The sequence below is a fragment of the Ascaphus truei genome, chromosome 7, assembly GCF_040206685.1.
Source record: "Ascaphus truei isolate aAscTru1 chromosome 7, aAscTru1.hap1, whole genome shotgun sequence".
NCBI classification, from domain to species: Eukaryota; Metazoa; Chordata; class Amphibia; order Anura; family Ascaphidae; genus Ascaphus; species Ascaphus truei.
Window position 1 is genome coordinate 76,662,504 of NC_134489.1, and position 27,976 is coordinate 76,690,479.

General features: G+C 41.9%; 2 protein-coding genes across 3 annotated transcripts; one reads left to right on the top strand and one right to left on the bottom strand.

The window, feature by feature from the left end:
• Positions 1-205: 205 nt before the first annotated feature.
• PHOSPHO2 (phosphatase, orphan 2) lies at positions 206-5,515 on the bottom strand. 2 transcript variants are annotated; one of them, XM_075609124.1, is made up of 2 exons: positions 4,943-5,515; positions 206-3,188 (listed from the first exon to the last, which is right to left on the bottom strand). In XM_075609124.1, exon 2 carries the CDS (start codon positions 3,151-3,153, stop codon positions 2,440-2,442), a length of 714 nt encoding a protein of 237 aa, XP_075465239.1. In that variant the 5' UTR covers positions 3,154-3,188; positions 4,943-5,515; the 3' UTR covers positions 206-2,439. The 2 variants fall into 2 exon arrangements, with proteins under 2 accessions (XP_075465239.1, XP_075465240.1); XM_075609125.1 differs by lacking the exon at positions 4,943-5,515 and adding an exon at positions 3,576-4,917.
• On the top strand, positions 5,480-27,730 carry CFAP210 (cilia and flagella associated protein 210). Its single transcript, XM_075609122.1, has 9 exons — positions 5,480-5,780; positions 8,803-9,023; positions 12,710-12,883; positions 13,728-13,933; positions 19,671-19,827; positions 21,558-21,697; positions 22,481-22,673; positions 26,346-26,510; positions 27,193-27,730. Exons 1-9 carry the CDS (start codon positions 5,708-5,710, stop codon positions 27,553-27,555), a joined length of 1,692 nt encoding a protein of 563 aa, XP_075465237.1. The 5' UTR covers positions 5,480-5,707; the 3' UTR covers positions 27,556-27,730.
• Positions 27,731-27,976: the final 246 nt, after the last annotated feature.

Sequence of the window (27,976 nt, forward strand, 5' to 3'; positions counted from 1 at the left end):
GTCTTTCTTTTGCTACCACTGATATTGTACTGTATCACAGTTCAATTACCATTATTTAACCTGTTTTCTATATGGAAGCTTTGGAGGGTCTATATCTCCATCAAGATAAACTAAGATATGTCCACGTGTTCTTAAAATTACATTTTTAATTTGATCTATGGAGGCATTTTTAAAGGAGAACATCATGAGAGGCAGCAAGAACACATTATACAAATTATACATGTCTTTATTTTAATCAGTTAGAAACTACATACGATTGAATACTCTCCATACAGTTGCACATCATCATTTTATAAACAATCATTAATACAATTCTAAACATCTCTATTCTATACATCTGTCTGTCACAGCTCAAAGCTGCACTATGTTGAGACAAAGGAGTGGTCTATAAATAAAATAAGTATAGTAATGGTGGACAAATATGGTATTTTTTTAATGTCTCCATTAATGAATAAATGAATGATCTCTAAGAAGTGGATGGAGATCAATTCGCTTCCATCAGTCATACATTTGAAATAAATACGAAAAAATACAGTACTACATTTGTATATTGTTTTTCTTCCTGCTTGACTGAACAATGGATAATCAAACAAAAGACATTGCATAGTCACAGTACTAAGCACCTTTTAACTATACAAAAGGCCAACAAATGTATGGTAGTGGACACAATCACCAATGCCACATAAATATTATGTTTTCAGCATATGCCTGGCACCCTTCACTTGCTGCAAAACTCAATAGAAAGATGTGTATTTGTTTTGAACACTCCCCAAATCCTTTGCAACCAAACTGGGCCCATGGAATCGAATATTCAAAATCTCGTTTTATCGGCTAAACTGTGGCAAAACAAAAAAACAACAAAAAGACAAAAGAGATCTCATTGATTTTTATAAAATTGCATTCGTTTGATAAATCTGCCAGTTTTTCTTTTGCCTGCGTTTTGCAGCTGGAGGAAATTGATAAACAGACCACTTAATGTGTGGAGTTTACATATCTGGATCAGTTAAAAAATTAAAAATGTGCCGAGTTTAAGTTCAAGTTGAACAGACCTTTAGCAAATTCATTTTAAAAATTAAAGTAGATACCAAAAATGTACAGATGTGTTATGATGCAAAAAAAAGACATCAAAATCTAACAAAGTTATCCACTTTAAAAAAAAATGAGTTTCTATTGTTGGCCAAGTGAATGGGCATTATTAGGCTGTAGTAGCAACCACATCCCATTCAAAGCATGTAAACACTGCAGATATTATTTACGGCCACTAATAAAATTAAGTGTACCTGGATATTAAGAGAGCTATAAATCAATGTATAGCTATGCTATTCAGCAAATGCTTGAATAATTATTCAGTTATTTAGTGTCAGAAGTATGTGATGCCTGTTCACACCTAGATACTTTCTGATGCACAAAATATACAGAAATGCATACATCTTGAAATATAGGAGACAGTACTCCAACTAACCCTATCATGACAACTCACTGATACAAGCCGGGTTTAAAGCTGCAGTTCAAGCTGCCGTTTTTAAAAAATATATTTTTTTCCCATTCAATATGTGCATCAATACAATCTGCACACTGACAAGTTATTAGCTAAGCTGCAGATCGATTTGTTCTCCTGTAATCGACTGTAATAGATTGCTTGCTCAGGGTTATTTCATTCAGTTCTTGCACAGCCTTCTGGGCAATGTAGTTCCTAGAATGATTGACTGGGCAGTTACTAGATACAATTGGTGCACTGCTAGAGAGGGCGGGGCTCAAGAGCCAGAGCCTATTAGAAGGGGAAGGGGGCTGTCACTTTGGAAATACTTCCTACATTAGAAACATTAAAAATATGTCTTTAAAACTTTTTTTTCCCCTAAATGCTACAAGTATTTTCTCTTAGTACAGAACTGATTTTTTTTTTTTTTTTTTTTTTAAACACACATGTAGGATATTGCTTGAACTGCTGCTTTAATATATGATCCCTAGAGGACGGGTGTTCAAGTGGCTCTCTTTGCGTATGTTATTTCTTTAGCCGAGACAAAGGCTTCTATTTAACATGCTGTGAAGCTGGGTCTGTTGTAGGGAAGTTCAAGTGACCAGGACTCAGAGGCTTCCTGGACATGGAGCAGTTTCACAGCAGAACCAACAATGGCCAAAGCCTTGTGCATCTCATTCCATGAATACGGCATAATTCATTTGGCAGCTCCAGATGTTATCAATAAAATAATACTGTATATGTGTGCCCATCTTTAGCATTTATCAATTGAAAAGTAATTCAGCTGAACAACTCTTCTGGACTTTCATTAAATATGTTTGTTTGTTTTTGCCAATGGTATTTTCCTGGATTTATAGAATATTTTGTTTGAGCTGGAAGAAACCTTTACATGAACACAACAAATGTATTTTTTTACATTGCTGTATATACTTTAATATATGTTAAGATTTTAGATTTTCTGTTCACTCTAACAGCAATTTCAGCCGAGACAATATTTCAGTACCTGTCGACCATGCACTGATAGAAGAATTAATGAAAGCCATTGCCTTGGCGATGCGCTTCTGTAATGTATAACCCTGCCTAGGCATTGCAATGTCACCTTTCTTTAGAAATGTTACTGGGCAGAGATCATTTCCTCCATCCCCGATATAGACTACTTTGGAATACTGTACTCCCTTTTCTGACTGCCTAGCTACAAAGTCTTCTAACACTTTCTTTTTGCACATGTTTGTGGGGCACTCGGCACAATGGTGCAAATGGAAATTCTGCAGAGTGAGATTCCCAACATGATCAAAAGCTGCAGGGTTTGTAAACACCTTATCAAATACAGCGTGAACATTTGCGTGTGTAAGAATCCAATCGATAAAGATTGTATTTGAATCAGAGATTATTATACAGTCAAAAAAGTCCTTTCTTTGGCCAATAAAATGGAGCAGCTCTGTCATCCCTGGTGTATACGGTATTGCTATCATGATTCTTTTCATCTCATCCTCTCTTATGCCTTGTTCACCCAGGTAGGTAAATATTCGGCCCATGTATTCTGTCCATTTCCCTTTCTCATACGAATCTTGCAATCCATTTGGAAGCTTCTTCTCAGGGGCACATTGTACAATCCAAGTGTCGCTGTTATCATTTATAATGGTATGGTCGAAATCAAAAACCAGAAGAATCTTCATTTCGTCAGGACGGAAATGTGCACACGTTATTTCACCTGAAAAAAATAAAAAAAATTATTATGGAGGAGGTCTTTTACTACTATTTGTGGCATTCAAATAGTGACACATTTTATTAAAGCAACATGCAAACTCTTCATAGTGATGTTGATGTATATGAGTCTAGGACCTAGACCAACGAAAAGACATGTGCATTGTAAGCTTGTGCACAATAAAATCTTTGAAGATCTTTTGTGTCGGCCCCACAATATGAAAAGCTGCATTTAATATAGAAATAATATTTTGTAAGAACTATGGGGCTCAGCCCATGTGCACCAACCCTGCCCTCCCCAAAATAAATGACAGGTTTAACTTTTTTCTTCTATCTCCTCCCTCTGTATCTCTCCCCACTCCCCTCTCTCCACCGCATCCCTTTAATTTAATACCTTATGATGTTAAGAATTCTTTCCTCCGCTCTCTCCAGCATTCTTGCTTTTCTCACGTCAACTGACTTACTCCGTCTGCTTTCTGTCTAAACTTTATAGCTATCCCACTCTCCATATCCGCCACCAGGCTACGTGCATTATGTCACAGATGAGCTACATCTCACGGATTGGCAGACAAAATAATTTTATAATATAGAGAGATAATATATTTTGCATTCTTTGAATGAGGTCTCTAGAACCATTGCAGCTACTACAAGTTGGTAATAGAAGTAAAGTTAAGATATTGGTTTACATAGATAAAAACGGTCAAATATAAATTCCATTAAGGAGACAAGACCCATAAGCCTTTGTTTAATATGCTGTGAATCCATTTCCTGGGGCTGGAGATTTTAGTCCCATCCATTTGAATGGAGTTGATGTCTTCCCCAGCACAAGGAAGCTCCTGCACAACATACTGAATAGAAGACAACAGGGTTATTGAAGGACAGAAGTACAAGGTCAATTGGTTTTATATGAAGAAAAAAAAATAACAGAATGAGAAAAGAAAAAGATGCCTCTTTAATTTGGTACATAGAAGCTAAGGTCTTTGAATATCTAACTGTCCAGTAATGGAACCAAAATGAACAAAATATTATGTTTGTCATTTTCCTGTTTGGAGTGTGGACTAAATATGAAAAAAGGCGGGGGATGTCCTCCGGCGCGTAGACTCAACACGTCAATCAGATATGTGGACGATGGAGAAAGCAGAAAAAACACAACAGTGTAATGCTGAGCAAAAAAAACCTTGATTTGATGTATACAGGACACTAACATATATTCGTGTATTGGTGATTTTCACCAGTCAGAGGGGATGGGAATATCGTCTACGGTTCTCCAAATGAGTTTGGATCTTAATAAAAAATAAGACATTTTTCCTTTTGGTCTAAATATGAAAAGCGATTAAATACAGCTGAAATAAGTAAACATAAGTTAACAGCACAATCAATCAAATTTATTGATTCTCGTAATTTCTAATTTTCCCCCTTTAACACATACTTCCAATTTGGATTCCTATCACAACGATATTGATCTTTAAAAGGTGAAAGGTTTCATGTATTTGTTTATTTTTTTAAAACCCAGCAGACTCCAACCAAAAAGACTAGGAAATACACCTTTCAGTTTACTGAACTAATGCAAACATGTTTTTTCCCCATTATACTACTGATGTGGTATATACCTTGGTCAGTTTTTTAATACCCACTGAGCCCAATTCCTCAGCCTATATATTGTACATAGCTACACACTGATGTAAACATTATGGAATGATTTATTACCCGTTGCACATATGTTCTTGATGAACAAGAACACAATATATGTATTAGACTTACCAGATGACCGATTTGCACACAGCTCGGTGACAATATGTATGTCCCCCGGCTTTTACACCCACCAGCCCGCTTCCTGACTTCAACAAGAAGTGGTTACTGCCATGATCGCCTCCTTCCTCCTCCTCACACTGCAGACCTCTGGCCTGCTCGTAACAGGACATCAGCAGTCATACACAGTCCCTCAGCCACCCAGGAATGATCACTGTCATTGTAGGGATGTGAATACGTCACCACTTAGCGGCGGCCATCTTTGATGTGGTCAAAAAACAATTGACCATAATAGGAAATTGATGAGAAAAAAAAACTCTTTAAAATAAATATCGTTACATAAACAGAAACGCGGTTAATGGCAGTTACTAGATCCATAAATAAATGTGAGAGACATATTGCTTTGCTGTCTAATGACGCACATGCAAGAGAATCGTGGTATATGTTGGTATCCGTCTCTCCACTTGTTCTGTACTATTTGATACATACGCAGACTAATCCTGGGTATTACTGCTGAATCATGCTTTGGACTATTTGCCTTATTCAAAGATGGCCGCCGAGAGCTTTCAGATACCCCGAAGCAGGGTGGGATGCAGCCGGTTTGTAGCGTCTGCGAGACGCAGACCGTGACGTAACCGCGGCCTCCGTTCTATTTCCTTTGCCAGTAGCCAGGCAACGCGATAGACGCGACCCGTTGCCAGGTAACGAGGGGAGCAACAACAGCACGGTTCGGCGAAGCAGTAGGAAGGCCGAAGAGAGGCCGCTCGGGACCGGTACATGATGGCAGCCGCGGCGTCAGCCCGTGTAGTTCAGTACGGCAGGAGGAAAGCGCAGCGCGGGGGGCAGCCAGGTGAGGAGAGGCTGGGTTACAGTGCATTTGTAAAGCTTGTACTGATCTTTAATACAGCGCATTACTGGTCCAGGGGCAGACAAAGCCCCAGACAATTTACCAAGGGCTTCCCTAAGACTTAATCACAATTACAATGTATTTATGTCATGTACTTCTGGTATGCATTTTCCCTACTCAAATAATAACAATGTATCCATTCTTTAAAGTGTTTCATTTATTTGTGTTGTTGTTCATTTATGTTACGTTCATAACATTGTCAAAATAGAGATTCCCCCCCCCCCCCCCCCTAAATATCACGTCTTTGTGTCTGGTAGAAAATGTAATATTTTTTTACATTTTCAATGGGAACATTCATCCTCTAGTCCAGGGGCGAAACTCAAACTTTAAAAAAAAAAATGCCTCGAAGAGCGCGGGACCTCTGCAACCACTCTCGCCCCCCAGTTTGCGCACTGCTGCTCTTGTCTAGTGTATCAATCGGGCACTGGTCTCCAGGCATCAATTCATTAGAGTTTGCAATCAGAAGTACTTGTCCAAGATCACCTAGAATTAAGGACCCCTATGTGAAATACTGAGGAACCCTGACGCTCTCTAATAGCGCGTCTGAGATCAGATACATTGTAAGGAACCCCAACCCTCTCTAATAGCGTGTCTGAGATCAGATACATTGTAAGGAACCCCGACCCTCTCTAATAACGTCTCTGAGATCAGATGCATTGTAAGGAACCCCAACCCTCTCTAATAGCGCGTCTGAGATCAGATGCATTATAAGGAACCCCAACCCTCTCTAATAGCTTGTCTGAGATCAGATACATTGTAAGGAACCCCGACCCTCTCTAATAACGTCTCTGAGATCAGATGCATTGTAAGGAACCCCAACCCTCTCTAAGGCCTTGATTATACTAAGTGCTGCAATACAGCAGCGCAATTCTGTCACGCCGAGCAGTATCTTGATTATACGGGGGAGGGAGAGCAGAGCAGAGGCGACTTGGAGGCGTGGTGGAGGCGTGGCCGTGAGCGGTTCACCCTCATTGGCTGAACCGCTCACGTGACACGGCCATTGCAAGGAAAAAACAATTTTCTCTGTCTCTTCCCCAGCCGTACGCATTGCAGTACAGTGCGTTGCGACTGTAGCTTGCGGTATAATCACTTGCATTGGATGCAAGCTACCTTGTTTTGACGCCGCTACACGCGACACTGCGTGCGGTTTTGTGTATAATCATGGCCTTATAGCGAGTCTGATATCGGATGTATTGTAAATTCTTCTGTATTTGGTACAATTTTAAAATAACCTTAAAATTACAGGGAACCCTTTAGGGATGCCCGGGGAAACCTGGTTGAAAAACACTGACCTAGAGGCTGGAATTTGAACCAAGAGGCTTGTGTTTTCAAGACCAACACCTTAACCATTACATCGCATTTCCTTCCTAAATAAGAAAAGAAGTGGTAGTTATTGTCACTAACCCACCACTTTGTGTCAACAATAACAAATGAGTTCCTGTCTTCTCTTTCAATGCTACCTTGGATATTTAATCCTCATAAATGTACTGCCAAGTTGGCAACATAGCGGTAATTGTGGAAATATTATTTTACATTATTTAAAGTGCCATTTAAATGCAAATTAAGAATCTTATGTCTCATTAACCCTGGCAATTAACAACATCTATATTGTGTAGAAGAAATACACTGTAATATCTCACAGCATTAATTTTTTTTACACAAAATAAGCATTTGATTCAAATGTGCAGTGTTCGACAAACCTATACATTTGCACGCCCCGGGCGAGTGGATTTAACCCTTGGGCGAGCTCCTATTGGCCCAAGCAGCACACGTGTGGTACTACTGTAGGTGGCGAGTAGATTTTTTTGTTCGGCTAGTAGATTTTTTTGTGATTTGTCAACCACTGCAAATGTGCAACCATTGGGTGACATGTAAGATGCCTCCTTAGCCATTTAGACTTTGAAAATGATTCAATCTTTCAAAATGTGGGATTTACGCCCGATTGAGACACAACAGGCCTGTGTTCAAACAATCCAAGGACATTTCTTTTAAAAGACTACACTAGAAGCCACTTCTGGGTCAGTCACCAATTGTAAAGCACTGTAATAACTAGTTCCTCATACTGTTATAGATGTTCTAGGTCAGGGGTGGCCAACTCCACTCCTCAAGGGCCATCAACAAGTCAGGTTTTTAGGATATTCCTGCTTCAGCACAGATGGCACCATTCGTGGCTCGGTCAACGACTGAGTCACTGATTGAGCCACCTGTGCTGAAGCAGGGATATCCTTAAAACCTGATCTGTTGGTGGCCCTTGAGGACAGGAGTTGGACACTCCTGTAATAGTTTGTCTTGAACTTTACACAAGCATTGCTTTCCGGCTTTGAATGCTCTTAGGGTGAGTTCCTGTACATTATTTTGAGGTCCACAATACATGAATGAGGCAAAGTAGCAGTCCATGCTGCCTGCTATTATATATTTTTTAAACTTATTTAAACTGGGGTTCCTTTGAAGCTGATAACAGGTTCCCCCAACCTCCAGGGTTCACCCCTGTTTCCGAGATACCAGCAGTTCGGAGGGTCCGGCTTGCTCTGGCAGCCAATAGAAACTTGAAACATCAGATGACCCCGCAGCCATATTTGTAGATTTGTGTGTGAAACACCAGCACAAAAAAACATAAACATTTTGGATTACCAGCGGGTCCCTGGGGAACCACAGTTCATGTCTGGGGGATTCCCCGGTTCAGGGAAGTAAAAAAAAAAAAAAAATCAAATAATAATTGCTGTTTTAAGTTCTAATTTAGAATATCTATGCATTTTTGGTCTGTTTGTGTACCTCCTATAATAAAAATCTCAGAATTAAATCTATATCCTTACATTTTCTTCTGGTTTCCTTTTGACATGTGTTTATAAATTAGGTTACAAAGCTGTATCCCATTATTATTTATCATTGTTTAATGGGCAAGGTACGGAACTCATTACAAAAGCTAGTGTTACATTTGTAACGTTTTATGGTAATATTATTACAGCGGAAAAACATACAGACGAGGTTTCAGCAGAACTAGTCATGTCAAAACCCATTGACCTACGTCAGGTCAGGGTCCTTCCAAAAGCAGAATGGGAAAGAATTCAGAATAACATGAACACTTTGGAGAAAGAAGCAAAGAAAATATATGAAGAAAAGAAAGAGAGGGAGACCATGTATTTACATTCGAAGGAGGTTGTGAAGCATTGGACCAACACTATTCCAGTAAGGAAAAATGATCATAAAAAGCATTTTGTTTCGGATCCTGCCAATGAAGAATAATTTAAACAAAGCTTTTGCTTTAGCTAAGTCATTTAAGTCCAATGGATATGCAATGCAATGTTTTGTTTTCTGGCAGCATAGATGTTAATCACCTAGTGCAGTCTACTACCTCTTAAGGAAGAAGAGACATTTTATAAAAAAAATGTCTTTCTCCAAAATATTCAGAGAGCCACAACACATGCATGAATATTACACCCCCACAAACACATACATATACTGTACAGTTCATACACTAATAGGCATATACTGTATAAGCATTGACTTACAACAAAATATGTGGGGGAATAAAATGCATCTCACAATAATAAGTACATTTTCTTTGTTTTTTTCATTGTTTTCTGTGCAAAAGCGTGTCATTTATAAATACACCATACATACATACATACATACATACATACATACATACATACATACATACATACATACATACATACACTCACTACCCCCCCGAAATCACCTACACGACTCCACCCAAATATACACTCCACCACTCCCAAATCTCACTGTCCTGCTGGTGGCTGGGGGGGGGCAAGCAGCTGGGGAGACACCGGGTCCGGCGGTAACAAGAGGCCCGACCAGTGACGGCCGGGCCCCCCCGCAGACACAGGCAGGATAGTGAGGGAGACAGGCAGCAGCTGGGGGTCGCCAACCTGCAGAGAAACGCAACTAGGAACGGAAAGAGCCGCAGGTTGCCGACCTCTGCCCTAGTGTGATGTTTGCCCATTGTTATACTGTCATTACTTTTAGACGTACACTATATGTCTATATTTCTTTTCTATTCAGAATTGGAGGGTAGCAAACTAAGCATTTTGTATTTGTTTCACAGTGTACTCCACTGCTTCTGCTTCCTGTGCATGTATCCATTATTATTATTATTATCATCATCGTTTATTTGTACCCCTTATTGGAGCACATATTTTGTTACTGAAACCAGTACCTTATTTGTTCCTGTGATGTAATTGAAAGTCACTTTTCTAATCAGATGTCAGAAACAAATATTGCAGCTCAACAGTTTCCTAAACTAAACCATGTAATGCATATACCTTTCAGAAAACCGGTTCCCAAACTGGACAAAAGAATACAAATATATAGCAGTCAGGATTATACCACAATCAGGGAAAATACAAATTTGTTCTACAGGATGTTAAAATAAAAACACAATATTAACACATATTCAGCATGTATACATTTTCAGAACTATTCTGAGAAGTTGTCTGCTCAGTCAAACTCAGGGGTGTCCAAAATGTATTAGCTGAAGACAGATAATTTTTTTTATTAATCTGGCCAAGTGCCACATGTATAAACATGGAATCTACATTGCACACACGCATACACACACACGCCTCCCTCTCCCCATCCTCTCTCTCCCCCCCTCTTTCTCCACCCTCTTCCTTATCCGCTCTCTCTCCTCAATCTCCCCCATCCTCTCTCTACCCCATTGTCTCCTCCCTCTCCCTGATTCTCTCCTCCCTAACCACCATTCTCGCTCCCCTTCTCCCCCTTCCTCTCCTCACTCGCCTTCCTCTCCCCCACCCTCTCTCTCCTCCAACCTCTCTCCTCCCCTTCCAGCATACTCTCTATCCTCCTCCATCCTCTCCTTCCTCCCACGATCTTCTCTCTCTCTCCTCCCTCTCCCGCATCTGCTCTCACTCCTCTCTCTACCCCATTCTCTTTCTCCTCCCTCTCCCCAATCCTCTCTCTCCTCCACCTCCCCCATCCTATTTCTCCTCCTCCCCACCCTCTTCCCCGTTCTCTCTCTCCTCCCTTTCACCCACCCTCTGTCTCTCCTCCCTCTCACCCATCCTGTCTCTCCTCCCTCTCCCCCATCCTCTCTCTGCACTCTCACCCATCCTCTCTCTCTCCTCCCTCTCACCCATCCTCTCTTTCTCCTCCCTCTCACCCATCCTCTCTTTCTCCTCCCTCTCACCCATCCTCTCTCTCTCCTCCCTCTCAACCATCCTCTCTTTCGGCTGTCCAGAAGCTGTGGTGTTGATGCTGCTAGACAGCCCTGCTCGCCTCCTCCCGGCCCAAAGCAGGACATTTTGAGAATGGTCCCAGGGGCCTGATTGAAGCAGGTGGCGTTCGTGTTTGACCCGCAGGCCTTAGATTGGAGATCTAAATTTGCCTTTGTTTAGTTTGGTCTAACTCATCATCTTTTAATGTGTCTTTAAATCAGACATTTCATTACTAATGAAACTATTATCTGCACGCACACTTTACCTGTGCAAGATCATTCCTCATTAATGTATGCAGAGACATTCCACCCAAGACCTTGTGCATATATGGTCATAAACTATGTCACATAGGATTGCCAGGTGCCTTCTCCAAAAATACTGGACACAAAGGTGAAAGGTACAATGCGCACAAGACAGACAGACACACATACATACACACACACACACACACACACCCCTCTCCCCTCCATGCTATTTCCTCCTCTCCTTGGCCCCACCCCATGGCTCCTGACATCTCCTCCTGATTGGCTGCTGCTGACTAATACAGCCAATCAGGATGAAGGAAGCTGCCCAGCCCCCTAGCAACAGCCCTGCTCCCCACAAGCCGGGACCCAGATGTTTGGCGCGTAGCATCTTCACGCCTCCACAACTGTGTATCGAGACACAAGCACTGCTCTCAGTCGTAAACTTACTGTATATTTGGACATTTTGTTCCCATTATTTCCTGGACGGCTTGGATTTAATATCTGAGCCATGGACCCCAGATTCGGAGTGCCAGCCCTCTATTTGGGAATATAGAAGTTCCCCAGAGATGAGTACAATGTTTGTGAAATATTGAATCTCTGAAATGCTTGTGAGTGTGCTACTTTTAAACCTGTATACGATAATAAATGTCAACACAGATTTATGCTATGTGACACGCACCTCTTTTCTTCCTTTTCTAAATATAAATATTTATATATATTTATTCCCCCTCACCTTAGGGAAATTTCTATATTCCCAAATGGAGGGCTGGCACTCCGAATCCGGGCTCCATGACTCAGATAATAAGTCCACGCCATTCCATGCCGTCCAGGAAACAATGTGTATATATAATAAATATATTTATTTGATATATTTTAATAAAAAATAAATAATATATATATATATATATATATATATATACACACACACACACACACACACACACTCACACACACACACACCCTATGGTATTTGTAGATTTACTAATCTCCTAACTTTTGTATAATTGTATGTGTTGCAGTACATCTTTTGTCATACACATAGCATAGAGAAGATATCCAAACACAACTGCAGACTCCAAATTATATTTTTATACTTCATTTTATCTGCAATAGTTGCAAAAAGGAAACCATTTTTAGAAAAAGAATATAAGACAATATTATTGTGAACCTGAAGCTACAACTGGACCTGTGATTTTCTGTATACAAAGTGAATTAAAAACGGAGTTTAACAGGGATCATTATTACCTTCAAAACATTTATTTCAACTATTTTCTGATGCACTCTGATTACACATTTATTTTTATTGTAGTTAATCGTAAAATGTTAGTAATCATCCCTCCCTAAAAAAAAAATTTTGACAGACAGAATGTGTATTTTTGGACAGTTACTGACAGTTCATGAAGTCCAAATATCACTTTTGTGTTTGCAGGGTTTGAGACAAAAGAAACTGAAAGCAAAACAACTACGGGAGGAAAAAGAAGAGGAGGAGAAACAAAGAATTGATATAGAAGAAGCCAAGTTCCAGGCTGAGGAAAGAAGGGAAGCTATAGAGAAAGCAAAGACCAAGCAATATTATCATAATGACAAAGTCAAGAATTTCCATGTATGTCGTTCCCATTTTTTGTTTTCAATTTCTCCATTAATTTTACAACAAGGTGCGGTACAAAAAGGTGTAACAACAACACACTTACATGAGATTGCTGTATGATGCTCTGTATCAACGCCTAATTTATAGCATGTGCCATGATCATTGTTCTCGTGGATCAGACAATTGATTGGCTATGAGAGGTATCAAAATGATACTAGGACATAAACAATTTTTACAATGTTTCAATATCTTCAACTCAAGGGGTAGCTTGTCTTAAATTTCACTTAACACAATTATTTAAATACTAGAATAATTTAATATGGTCTAGGTCAGTGGTACTCAAACTTGGTCCTCAATGGCTACAAAAAGGTCAGGTTTTCCGGATATCCCTGCTTTAGCACAGGTGACTCAATCAGTGGCTCCGTCATTGACTGAACCAGCTGTACTCAACCAGGGCTATCCTTAAATCCTGACCTGTTGGTTGCACTTCAGAACCGAGTTTGAGTACCACTGACCTAGGTGATCTCTCTTTATTAGTATTTTCTGAAGCCAGTGTGGCTCAGATTTGTTCTTATATCCAGTAGTCCCATGTATATGACTCTTACGTGGGTATGTTTTGATGACAAAATAATTCAGTAGCCCTATGGGTCCATTATTACATGCAAAAGGAAGAACTTCAAAAATGTAGATACGATCTTACCTTTTTATAGGACCAAAACAAAAAGAACGTGTACAAGCTATTTAGTGGTCCAGTACCTCATACTACCGACCTGCAACTTTTATCTGTTTGTTTACCTCCTTTTTACTTCCTTGAATGTATGTTTTGTTTGCAACATGTGCTGTTACCTATGTTATGCAGAGTGCGCTTTTACTTACTGAAGTAATGAAAGAAAGAGAAGCGCAGATTGAACTTAAGAAGAAAAAGATGAATTTGAGCGACAGGCAAGAAAAAGACGGTGCTAGTAAGATGCAACAGGAACGGGAAGAGAGTATTTTTAATGATCAGAAGAAAGCACTCCAGCGCGTCACAGACAGAAAGAATAATGCCAAGGACCTATTGAAACAGTATGTAAAGAAGTCTTAGTCTCTTTTTATTGCCAAATATACTTTTTGTTCACACTTGATCATTGGTTTGTTATGTTGGGAAAGAGATATATTGCAGGATGACCAACTCCAGTCCTCAAGGGCCACCAACAGGTCAGGTTTTCAGGATATCCTTGCTTCAGCACAGGTGGCCCAGTCATAATGACTAAGCCACTGATTGGAGTTGGCCACCGCTGATGGCATTGTTGAACTGCCGAGCTTTGGCTTCTGCTGGATTTGTGTCTCTTTCTAAGGTGAGGTTATACAAATGTTACTTGCTGCCACACATTCAGGGCTTTCCAGTAGACTGCCTTAAATACATTATTTAATTGTGGTTATTAAGGGGCGTGTCATAGTGTCGAGTGATAGCAAATATGCTCCTAACTCTTAAAGTCGTTTTAGTTTGAATATTAATATATTCTAATGCTATGTAATTAAATAAATAATGATAACTCCTAACAGGATCCTTATTATTTGGCTAGCTCACAGATGATACTTTTAAACTGCATATTTACTGGATTGCTACAGTGCCCTCAATGATGCTAACCTCCATACACAGGAATTTTTGTTGAATTTACATATTTTTCATTTGCACCACCCAGAATCCCAAATTGGTGTTCTTGATTAAAATAAGAACAACTATTTTTCATCAAACATATACAAAAAAAACACATGTATAGTGACATGACCTTTTAATAGCTAACTGTTGTTATAAGAGAATAAGTAAGCTTTCAAGACCACTAAAGACCCTTTGTCAGACAGGTATAACTTCTTACTTTAGAGGGTATACAAATGCCCCGAAGGGCAAAAAAGTGAAACCTCGCTTCTAACACAGGACGGGGAGGGTGTCTAGATAATTAAAAAATCCCTGAACACTAGCGCAAAGGGTGGTGCTCACTGGGGAAGGCGAAATATGAGAAGGTGAGACAGGAAAGTATCCCCTTTGGGTAGTGGCACACACCTCACAAATTAAAACTCGATTTTATTAATGTAATTAAAATAAAGTGTACGGGATATGGAACAAAACAAACACGTGAACATATAATTTCGGGAATAAACTTGTACCAGGTGTTCTTCGGTACCCCGAGATTGCTCGGAAGGTGTTTTTGAGACTTGATGATTTTTTCAAGATTCTTGAAAGCAGCGACTGCGAGGATCTTTTGTTTGGGAAGAATGGACTCGGTAGTCTTCTCTGGTCTCTCTTCAGAAGAATATTGTCTAGAGAGGGCATCCGCCTTGACGTTCTTGGTGCCGGGAATGTAAGACAAAATAAAATTAAATCTGGAGAAAAATAACGACCAGCGGGCCTGTCGGGGACCTAAGCGGCGGGCACTCTCGATGTATAAAAGATTTTTATGATCCGTGAGAATTGTGAATGGCTCTTTTGACCCCTCCAGAAGATGCCTCCATTCCTGAAGGGCCAACTTGACAGCCAAAAGTTCCCTATTGCCCACGTCATAGTTCCTCTCCACTGGAGAAAACTTCTTAGAGAAAAAACCGCAAGGGTGAAGTTTGTCCTGGGGAGAAAATCTCTGGGATAGGACTGCGCCAGCCCTGCAGTCCGAAGCGTCAACCTCAAGGGTGAAAGAAAAATTAATGTTCGGGTGTCGGAGGATGGGAGCAGAGACAAATGCTTGTTTAAAAGTTTTGAAAGCTGTGACCGCCTCAGGAGACCAAGACGAAGGATCAGCTCCTTTTTGGGTCAGTGCCGTGATCGGAGCAATGATGGTGGAAAAGTTGCGAATAAATTTCCTGTAATAATTGGAAAACCCTAAAAAACGCTGAATAGACTTGAGGGAATCGGGTTGCGGCCAATCCACTACGGCTTTAAGTTTCTCTGGGTCCATGGCCAAACCCCTGTTGGAGATAATGTACCCAAGAAAGGAAGTGGTAGACAGGTGAAAAAGGCACTTCTCCATCTTGGCAAACAAGCGGTTCTCTCGGAGGCGGGAGAGCACAAACTTCGTATGGATGATATGGTCCTGTAGGTTCTTGGAAAATATAAGGATGTCATCCAGATAAACAATTACAAAACGGTTAAGGACATCCCGAAAGTCTCCAAGGAGATATATGCCGGGGTGAGCGGACGGTCGTCGATTCCGACCAAGGCAACGGGAGACTTCTTCCTAATGAGTGGAATCCGGTTCTGTTCTGAGAAGGTTTGGTCCATGAAGTTTCCTCCTGCACCGGAATCGATAAATGTCGCTGTGGAGGTGCGGAAGATAGGACCAGAGAGGGAAACGGGAATGGCCAATTTTTTGGGAAGTTCTTTCCTGGAAAGGGGACAAGGAGATTTAGCACCCAGGGAGAGCCCCTTCGTACTCACTGGGCTTGGTCGTTTCCCGGACAAGGTGGACATTCGCGGGTCAGATGCTCGGAATATCCGCAGTAGTAACATGACCCTCCGGCTTGGCGTAACTGTCGCATAGGTACCCGAGGACGCTGGACTCCGAGTTGCATCGGCTCCAGGGCCTCCAGAGCGGGCAGCGGAGAGACTGCGGGTCCCGTGGTAGGCGAGAACCTGGGGAAAGGAGCACGGAAGGGCGAAAACGGGGGGTGCTGACACTGAGCGCGGCGTACCTGAAGACGCTGATCCATACGAATGGCTTGGGAGATAAGTTCCTCCAGAAGTCCTGGCCTGGGTTGTGATGCGAGTTCGTCCTACACCGAATCCAATAAGCCTCGCCAGAAGACTGAGACTAAGGCCTCCTGATCCCATCGTGTCTCAGCTGCTATGGTCCTGAACTCCAAGGCGTATTGGGCCACAGACCGACGTCCCTGTGAAAGCTGAAGCAGGGAGTCAGAGGCAGTTTCTTGGCGTGCGGGAGTATCGAAGACCTGTCGAAAGTCTCGTCTAAAGGCTGAATAATCTCGGGTGATCTCGGGACGCAGTTCCCAAATCGGGGAGGCCCATGCCAGCGCATTACCTGTGAGTAGGCTGTAAACATAAGCCACCTTCTTACGACCAGTAGAATACTGCTGCGGAGCCATCTCAAACTGGATCTCGCATTGGTTGAGAAAACCACGACAGGCGTGCGGATCCCCTGCGTACGGCTTCGGGGCCGGGATCTTCGGACCTGGGGACGAGACGGATACCGGTTTTGCCTGCGCCGGTGGTGCAACCACAGGTAGTGCCTGAAGAGAAAGGTCCTGTTCCTGTTGAGTGCGGAGAGCCATCTGGTCCGTTAAGGCCTGGATTTGTTGACACATGGCCGGCATCATAGAGGCCAGATCAGTCTGGTTTGCGTCGTGGGCTCGACATAATGTAATGCCGGTGCTGCCCGCAGACCAGACCCGTCCCTTATACTGAGGTGGGGACGTATATGTGCACGCACCCGCAGCAAAAGGAGCGTGTCCGGAGTGTGGTGTTTTAGGCGTTGCCAGGCCAGGTGTGATAGCTGTAGCAATACTTGCCGGTTCCGGTAAAGAAGAGCCGTAGTCGTTGCCATTAGCCAAGGTCAGGGAGAGGAGAGTTCCGGAAGGTCGGTGTCCAAGCAGAGGTCGAGGGAAGTAGAAAGCAGAGAGGTCAGTTGGGAGCCGGGGTCCAGAGCTAGAGATTGCCGTCCGCCAAGCCGAGTCGTGACCTGAGTAAACGAAGAGAGAAAGTGCCAGAGTAGACATCCGCAAGTGGAGACTATGTCGAGCGATGTGGGAATTTAGTGAGGCGCCGGCAGCCCTACATGTCCCCTAGCAGCAACTGTCTTTCTCCCAGCATTCCCCGCACTCCCCTCAGCAGCTCCGCACCATGCAACCACAGATCCCTGCACCAATCCTCCAGCCACGCACTGATTTCTCCCCCCCCAGCCTCACACTGATCCCCGCACCGACCCCCCAGCCTCGCGCCGATCCCCGCACCATCCCCCCAGCCTCACGCCGATCCCCGCACCGATCTCCCAGCCTCGCACCGCCCCCCTGGGCTGTGACACCAAAGGTAGGGGGGGGGGGGTTGTGTGTCTGTGTGTGCTGTGCTGTGTGTGCTGGGCTGTGTGTGCTTTGCTGTGTGTGCAGTGTGCTGTGAGTGTATGCAGTGTGCAGTGAGTGTGTGCAGTGAGTGTATGCAGTGTGCAGTGAGTGTGTGCAGTGAGTGTATGCAGTGTGCAGTGAGTGTGTGCAGTGTATGCAGTGTGCAAAAAAAATGTCAAAAAAATATTATTTAAAAAAAAAAAATATTCGTGGTTCATGCTCAAACCGCGTTATAGCAGATCGCGCTATAACGGAGTTGAGCTGTATAATTAAAAAAAACACTTTGTTTCTTTCACGGGCTTAGATGGTACCACCCTAAACACGATTAATAAAAATGACTGGGGAAGCACTGGAGGCATGTCCGTGACGTCAGGGGCATTCCTGTATTGTCTATTTTTTTGGGAAATAAGATAGAGTGTAAAGAAGGGAATCAAATCAGCCCAACATATTCTGCAGATCACTTTGCCTTTGGACCCATGGTCAGTACTGCTTAGTAAACCCTTGCAGAATATAAACACGTGAGAACAAACTTATTGATTATATACTCATGGCCAGTACCGGCTTAGAAAATTATGAGGCCCAATGCAAACTGTGAGTGTGGGGCCTCTTACGCTCCCCGGAGCCCTACTTGTGGGGTAGTTTTGGCAACAGCACTGGGGGTAGTCCACCTGGGGGGTCCGGACACAGAAGTTGGGCTCCACCGGAAGTCGGCCCGCTTCCGTGATCGCCGCCCGGTTGGACTCCCTCCGTTGGCACCACTGCTCATGTAGGGTCCCAGGAGAGCGCGGTGGGGGGGCTCTCTGTGAGGACTTTGACCACCGACGGTGTCGACATTAAGTCGGCCCTACCCATGACCACTCTGTTCCACAGCAGCTGTCTGAAATCAACAGACTCTCCCCCCTGTATACATCAAATTAAATCCAGGATTTGGCAGGTACTCCAAATGGGAAAACACACAAGTTGTCAAAATGATACCTTTTCTAAATTCCAGAACATCGGGGATCCTTGGCGTGTTTATGCTATCGACCCACATTTATCTTCTGAATTATTCCAAATATAACACTATCAGGACAATATGCAGATGTCGCTTCTCTTATTCGTTATGCCTATAAACGTAAATGAATAGGTTTATCAATGCTACGGTTGTTGTAACATTTTTGATTCTATTAGTATACCATATGTACAAATGCTGATAACCTGTATCATCTTGTTCTCACCTTACTTCCCTATCCCCCCTTAATTGTGTCTCGGTACCCCTCCCCCTTTATTCTTAAAAAAATGAACTAAACATTAAGAATTAAAAAAAGAAAAACAAAAATAGATTTATTTACATTATAATTTGTTTAACAACACAAGCGCTTGATAAATTGAAAGAACATGTATTTTTTTTTTTAGAGCTGTGGGTGTCCATTTGGGACAGCATTGTATAGGGTACTACAAATTCATAGCAATAGTATTCTTGCAATTACATGATTTCTGGGCATCACTAAGTATTTCGAAAAAAACTTCTACCCGTCCTTTCCCTTATTGATTTAATTCTATGTAAATGACTGGCAGACTTGTTCACAGAGAGACGTTTCTGTAATCGCTTCTGGCAATGATCATCACATTTGTGTGGTCTATATATATGACAGCATTTACTAGATTGTGAAAATGAATCTCTTCACACTGTTTTCATCCTGAAGCTGAATTTGTAACAGAGATATACAAACCACAATTGTACATTTTGCATGTATCTTGCTACGTTTTTGTGTAGGATGGAGGAACACATTCATACTGCTGAAGTAGAGAACATAGCCAACCAGAGGGAAGGTGAAGAAATAAGAAGATTAACAAGGTTGTACGAATGGGAAATGGATAAACTGGCCAAAATGAAAATAGATGAAAAACGGGAAATTATGATGGCTCATCTTGTGAGTAATAAATGAGGAGAAAATAGATATTAACATTTCTACATTTAATCACCGAAGTCCACATTTCGGGCTAGATTTACTTAAAGCTGCTAAGGCTTAAGGCAGGAGTGCCCAAACCTAGTCCATAAGGGCCACCACCAGGTAGGGTTTGAAGGATATCCCTGCTTCAGCATATGTGGCTCAGTCCTTGACTGAGCCACTGATTGAGCCACCTGTGCTGAAGCAGGGATATCCTTAAAACCTGAACTGTTGGTAGCTCTTTAGGACTGGAGTCGGTCACCCCTGCCTTAAGGCATCTATGGCCCACTTTCGATAAGTACTTATTGCCCAAAACGTTGGGTCTGTCAGCCTTTGTAAGTAAATTATGTATGGGGGTTTTGTTTGTATATTTTTGAATGTATATATTTTTGTTGTTGCAATAATATACTTTGTGTGAACAAGATTTGAGAATTGGTGTTATTTTTTCATATTCTACTCTTCATAAGGAATATGCGAAACATGTTCTCTTTACCTTGATTCCCACTGCAGTAAGTGGGCCATCAGGTATTTTAATAGTTAGCGCAGTTCAGTAAATTTGGCTCTTTGTATACTAAGCTTTTAAAGCAGCAATCCCCGATATGGATATATAATTTCAAGACTGTAGGGTTTTCCATCACGTTTTAAGTTATGGTGGGTGAAAAAGGCAACAAGAAACCTCCACCATATTGCATGTAGCAAATAAAAAGATGACTTGTGAGCACATTCACATGTCTTAGGCAGGTCTGGAACCCTGCCTTTCACCATTATCCCCAGCTTCCACTGCAGCAAGGGATTCTGGGAAATGACATGCAAATGAGCACACAATGTGTCACCTTTTGTCTGAAAAACAATTGTTACAGTACATGGAGCCCATATAAGCTAATGTCCGCTGTTAACACAGCTTTAAAGCATAGCATGGGAATCAGATGCAAAGCCATAGAAACCATTCAGACATGTTTCAACCTTAATGGGTATCATCAGTGTGAAGTTGGTTGTACTGCTGGCTTTGCATTTTGAAGATTAGGGTTTACTATCACGTTTTAAGTTATGGTGGGATGCTTCCCATGCTGTGCTTTAAAGCTGTGTTAACAGCGAGCATATATATAGCATATATATAACAGCGAGCATAACAGCGAGTATATATACACACACACATACTGTATATATAAAAGTTTCCTTGTTTATTACTATTGTGAAGTCATTTTTCTGTTGGTCTTAGCAATGCTACTCTTTCAAGCAGGAATCCCCTCCAGAATCATATATGAGTTTACCTTCTATAATGTTCGTATTGTGTTCCCTGAGCATGTCCTGCTCTTTTTTGAGTGTGTGTGTGTTTATAATCACGATTTTCTTAACATCTAGTAGCCGTGTTAACTTTTAGACTGCACTGGGCTCTTGGGAGAGATCCATTTTAACCTCCCGAACACTTTTTAAATATTTCAAATGCTTATATTTCCTAAACGGCATCAGAATTTTTTTTTAATAATCAAAACAGCATTGGAAAGGGCAAAATAAATCTCGTTAAGTAAGTGTACACACACTTGATTGGAAAATGTAAAAGTTGTCAAAGATAGTATTGTACATTGCGCAAATACAAATATTCCACCATTCTACATAACTGACCATTGTCTTAAAAAAATTACAATAAGATGTACGTACAAAGCAGGAGCGGAATATGCATAATTGTCCATTTGCATTGTGTTGTTTGAAAGGCACATGTTGCAGATCGAGATTTCCTTAGAGCGCTGGAAAAGCAAAAACAAGAAGCAGATGACGACATGATTCGACTTTTTATTCTTGCAAAAAGGAAGGTGGCTCACCTGAAAAAAGAGAAAGAAGAAGCAATACACAGGTATGTTCCTATTTACATTTGTCTATACCAATTGACAGAAATTCATTATGAGATGCATACAAGTTATATATAGTTGCTGCTGTTTAACTTCTTATGTGACAATCAACCCGTCCCATAAGATTCAATAATGGTACTTTAGTTCCTTCATGTGATAGTTTAACACTATCTGATGGGGTAATCAATGAAAGTGAATGAATGCATCTGTTTGTGTTGTCAATCTACCACTTAGGGGTATCTTTTAAGGCAAGGGTGCGCTAACTGGGGGTGCAACATTTTCTACATTTTCTGGTAGCTGGGGGGGGGGGGGTCATAGTGCTTACAAAGATCCCGCGCTCTTCCCCAAAGCATTTAAATTAAATGCCGTGGAAGCGCGTACGAGGCCTCTGTAAGTTCCCTTACATGATCTGCAGCGGCTTCTGACGATGCGCCGCCATTGCAACATGGCGTCAAATGACGCAGCGGGGTCACATGACATCAGAAGATGCCGGAGAACAGGTAAGTTTGCGCACCCCTGTATTTAAGGGGTATTATTAGTAACTTTATTCCTGGGGGATTCGTTGCTTGCAACCTACCACCTGAGAAAATTTCTGATGGAAAAATCCAATTCAATGCTCAGTCTTCAGTATGTTGGGGTAAAATGGTAAGAAAAGGTTGCTTGAATTTAATTACTGCTAAAGGACAATATTGAAAGAGCCTACGTTGTATTGTCTAAAACAAGAATGATGTTAGTTATGCAGAATGGCTTTTTGTCCCAATGAGCACCATTTTGTTTTTCTTGCCCAGACAAACTCAAGAATACAGGGATAAAATCACTGACCTCCTGGCAGAACAGATGAAGCAGAAAATGGACAATGAAGACCAGTGCATTGCAAAAGCAGCTGCCAATTCAGAAGCAAAGTCCATACAAGAAAGCCAGGAGAAAGAAGAAAAAATGAAAGCAGATATAAAGGCAATTACAGAGCACAGACTTGCTATGGTGAGTATAGATAGTGATAACAATGAATAAACTTCTTGTCTAAGAGGAATGTTTTATTTAGATTGAGAGGTAAAAATGTAATACAATGGAGCCAACATTTTGCATTAAAATGAAAATGTCAGTTGCGATATTGGTAACTTTAGCTGGTGGACCACAAGGGAATTCTCAAGGGTCAGAGACCTCCTTATCAATTCCAAAATTAAACCTTACATTCACTTTAAAGAAGTAAATCAGATCCCCAACTCCGAACAGTTCCGATACATGCAGATGAGAAACTTTATCTTATCACAGTTTACCAATAAGCTATCCAGCAACAACACTCCCTTTGAGGAGACTTGTTTATCTACACCACTGGGTAAAGGACATCTCCACTCTATCAATCTCTTTCCCCACTATGGCTTGAAAAAGACGAACTACTGTACATTAAAATGTGGGAATGTGATCTGGGGGAAGTCTCTGAGCTGTCAGAAAGGGAAGATGTTTGGAAAGCCGTGGCATCAGTTTCCATCAACTTGGCCACTAATAAAAATAGCTATAAAGTTCTGTACCGCTGGTATTTGACCCCTGACAGTCTCAATAAGATGTTCAAACACACTTCGCCAAATGTTTTTTGGGGTTGTGGCCGAAGTGGGACGATGCTGCACATTTGGTGGAAGTGCCCTCCGATTAGCACTCTGTGGTCGGAGGTCTTCAGCAATTCGAGCTGATCCCTGGTTGGCACTTTTGATCAAGCACCCCAAAACATCACATATAATGGCGGAAAAATCCTCACATATCCTGACAGCCATTAGGAGCTCCATCACAGCCTCCTGGAAAGATCTAATCTCACACCTTAATAAAATAATTAATACAATTTTGCAAGCACTTCATTACAGGAAGATAACAGCTTACCTTAACGATTCCATTAATACATTCAGAAACATTTGGGACAAGGCTGGGGGAAGAGGATTCAATTCAGTCTCTCACTGTGATTACCATAACATGTTCAGAGTTTGGGAATAAACCAAGACCCATTGGGTCTCTTCTCATGTCCCTCATCATATTAGACATTTGTTTAACCTGATCTTGTGAAACATAGGCCACCAGTTAGAATATGTATATGTTAATTATAGCTACGGGGTTACATCACATCAACTATGGATGTTGATGTGATGTAACCCCGCCCCCACATATTGTTTTTGTTGTTTGCTTACTCCTACACCCCTATAACCCCCATACATTCCCCAGATTTTGCTTTCTATACCCTTGAAAGTATGTACCAGCCATAATAAAAATACAAAGTTATGAAAATGTCAAATGTCCAGTTTGAGACACAATGTTTTAAACTTTATTATTCTGTTATTTTGTTATTTTTTCAACTGTGCCGGAGTGTGTTCAAACTAGAATGGTTAATACATTTCACCCTTTAACAACAGAGTATGTTTTGACCAAGATATTAGAGGTTTGGAAATAGCCAATTACGTATTGTAGACAGCGAGCTCACTCAATCTTATAAGCAGAGGGCAGTTTTAAACCCATGTCCTTATTTATATAAGTGTGTGGAGTAGCACTACCCCGTGTGTGGCCGTTGGTGCACATTGGGTACCTTCCTGGTCTTAGGCCAGACCAGGCCGACTTGAGATAGTGGATCCACCAAACCACAACGTGATCCCACGACACGGTCTATCGGATCCTCTCCTGTCCGTTGGCATCCGCCTCTTGAGGGAGCTCCCGCTGGAGTGTCCCTTAATGCTTCCTGTAGTCTGGTTCCAAACCGCAGGCTGCGCACACGACGTGATGTCCATCACCGCTGCGCGAAACACTCTCACATAAGTGCTGAGGGAAAGTGTCCCAATCTATGGGCCTTCCCTGCAGCAATCACACTCTACTGTGAGTCGGGGCCGAGCTGGGGCTTACGGGGAAATTCTAGGTCTAGTCCGAGAGCCACTGGCACCCAGACACTACCTGCTTGTTCAGCTGCCTCTCTCCAACTGAGCGCGCTGTTCCTAGCGCTCCAAATGTATCTTTCTTGGTCCTCGCTATTCCTGCAGCCCTAATGTCTGTGCTGCCGCCACGGGGTATATTCCCTGGAGCATGCTGGGACTCGTAGTCCCGTACGGAGCCGTCTCTAATGTCCGCCGCACTCAGGTCCAATGCGCATGCGTGAGTATCACACTGCTCATGCGCAAAAGTCAAGATGGCCACCGCATGCGCTCCGCAGTACTGGAGCGGCTCCCTGTACCTAGCTGGGTCCGCCTGCAGCTCCGGTGGCACCTCCTGGGCGGGAGGGGGACGGGTAAGAGGGGACTTGGCTACATCTACTTATCATCAGGGCCGGTGGAAGGGATTTGGCGCCATAGGCGAACCTTCAGCTTGTGCCCACTCCACACACACACACCCACCACTTTCAGATTTTTTTTTTCTATCTTACTGAAAAATGTAAATGATATACCTAATAGATTTTTTCTAACATTCATACACACTCCACCCTCTCCGTTATTCTCTTTCCCTCTTTCCCTGTAACTGTAAATTTCCCTCTCATTCTTCCCCCGCCTTTCCGTTTTTCTCGTTTCCCGTCTCCCTTTAATCTCCCCTCCCCCAGTCTCTTATTCTCTCTCCCTGTCACTCTCCACCTCTCTCCATCTTTCCCCCCACCCTCCTCTTTGTTATTCTCTCTCCCCCTGACTCCCAGAAACACACACAGGACATCCACAGAAAACACATACACACCCACACCAGAACACACACGAGGACAAAGCAGAAAACAGTGAGACCCCCCCCCCCCGCCTCCAGTCCAGGCTTTTCCCTCCTCTGCTTGGCCCCACCCTCAGGCTCCTTGCACCTCCTCCTGATTGGCTGCTGCTGGGTAATGGAACCAATCAGGATGGAGGAAACTGCCCAGCACCCTCCCTGCTCAAGGAAATCACCCTGCAGTTAGAAATCTGCCACCTCCCAAATTCTGCCACCCTAGGCGGCCGCCTAATTGGGCTAATGGTAGAAGTGGCACTGCTTATCATTGTAACCACTACTCCAAAAATAATGTTACCTTCTGTAATGGTAACATATTTCTATCTTGTGCCGTCTTTACTCTACAGATTTTTGTTCCAAGGGTGTACTGATTATGCTCACTGTTAAAATATGCAATCACAGCAGTTTTCACCTTTTGCTATTTATTCTTTTTTTGTTTTATTTCAATACGCTATAAAATCTCTCAAAATGACACGGAAATTGCTTTGAGGGAGTTAAACGTTTTTCTTTGAAACCTCTTTTTGTCCCTTCCTTATAGTAGGCAATGAAGAGTGGGTATCGTGTTGGTCCTTTTTTCAGTGTAGTAAAATATCAAAGGAGGAGTAGGTAGTGTGTTACCATTTATTGGACCGACAAATAGTTGCAACGCTACAAGCTTTCCCACAGATTTGAAAGCTTGTAACGTATCAACTATCTGTTGCTGCAATAAAAGGTATCACTACCTACTCCTCCCTCCTTTTATTTTAGCACTCCTTAAAATTAAAAAGTGAATTATTTGTTGCAATACTTTTATAGTTACCTGTTATAAGAATTCAGATATTGAATATTATCTTTTAAGACCATATCAAATGAAATAACCCTTGAAAATAATTCTGTGGATAGATTTCAATTGTCTGGAATTTAAGATGTTTTAAATATTTCTTTCCCCCCCTTTTCGTTATCTAGAGGAGAAGAAGGGAAGATGAAGAAAAAGAGGAGAAGTTTAAAGCTATACAAGCCCTTCACGACATAAAGGAAGCAGATAACTTCTTTATTGCACAGCAAAAGGACAAAATGGGAAGAGTGGAGAAAGAGAACAAAAAAATGCAAACCATACTCATCCAGCAAATGGTAGGCTTTTCACAGTAGGTTCAAATAAGTTGGCCCAAAACCACAAAAGGGTGCTAAGCTTTAACACACTTTTACTCCCATTCATATGAATGGGAGCGGAGCCGTGCTAATGTTTAGCACCCTTTTTTGGATATGGGCATGAGGGCCTCAAATCAGCAGTAATGCACTTTATAGAATAAGGCTCATACTTCAATAATAAGTAGCATACCGTATGTGCACCTGCCAAAGGAAGATGGATTAGTCTTATTTGATTTAGATAAAACACTATATACTGTATATATTCTAATCGTGATAATATCTCCTTTGCAATTTTTATTTGGACTGCGGGGAGGAAAAAAACCAGGCCTACCTCCCAGGCGCACATAGTGCTATCCAGGCCTGGTATTGAACTCCAAACGCTTATTCTACACCAGGGGGAAGTGGCTAGTGCAGGCAGTTAAACAGGGTTGTAAAATCAATTGTATAAACATAGTTGTTTTTTTTTTTATCAGAGGAAATGTTTAACTTAAAAATAAACCACCATACACATATCATCGCTAGTGGAACATAAGCCACATCATAGTGTACCAGAGACATGCACAATATCAATTACGTCGTGATGATTTTATATGTATTTATAAAAATGGTGTATTTGAACCTATATCTAAAATGTAGTTTTAATCTTCCCATTTCTATGAATTAGGCGGCGAGGAAGACCGGATCTTTATTGGAGAAAGAAGCTGAACAAGACTATGCGAAACAAAATGAAACCTTACTAGCCAAGGAGGAGGAACATTTCCAAGAGTATGCAAAGGAAGTGATTGATTCAGTCACCAAGGCAAGACGAAATCCATACCCGCTTAAGAAAGCAGCACAGAGCGGTACTGGCGGTGGTCATGGCCCAGTTTATAGTAGAAGAGGAGGTATTCGGCCCAGCTATCTAGTACAGGACACCAGTGGAGTCCAGTTACCTGCTTACCAGAACGACACCACTCAACATGTAAAAGAAATCTATGATACTGGTGATATCCAGCATGCGAAGAGAAGACTTGGCTTTACATGGTGAAAACAGATGGTCTGATAGAGCACAAGGAATTTCTGGTTTCTGTAGTATTAGGCGTTAGGATCTGCACCAGATCATTTCCAACAATACATCTAGCCAACGCTGCTTAATCTATTTGCTGTTTATGAATATCGCTCCATTAAAAAAAAAAAAAATCAGTGCTGTGAAAGTTTACCAGGTGTTGTGCAGTTTTAATTAGACCATTTCTGCATTTTAAGGGATTTGTATGCACTGTAATTTCTCTCTCTGGTTCCTGCAGCAAATACCTAATCTGCACCTAAGTAATGTGCATTGCTGCGATATAAAACGCAAAGCCCGGGCTCATAAATATTGCATGCATATAATAATTGCACCCATTTGTTGAAGGAAGCCATTTCAAGTTTTAGTCCAGCATGGAGATTCATGATCATTGCTGCCTGCACTC

Excerpts from the sequence above, each read along its gene's own strand:
- PHOSPHO2 (XM_075609124.1), bottom strand. The coding sequence starts at position 3,153 with ATGAAGATTCTTCTGGTTTTTGATTTCGACCATACCATTATAAATGAT.
- CFAP210 (XM_075609122.1), top strand. The coding sequence starts at position 5,708 with ATGATGGCAGCCGCGGCGTCAGCCCGTGTAGTTCAGTACGGCAGGAGG. Across the intron at positions 19,828-21,557 it reads AAATTATGATGGCTCATCTT|GCACATGTTGCAGATCGAGA; the intron begins GTGAGTAATAAA and ends GTTGTTTGAAAG. Across the intron at positions 26,511-27,192 it reads CCATACTCATCCAGCAAATG|GCGGCGAGGAAGACCGGATC; the intron begins GTAGGCTTTTCA and ends TCTATGAATTAG.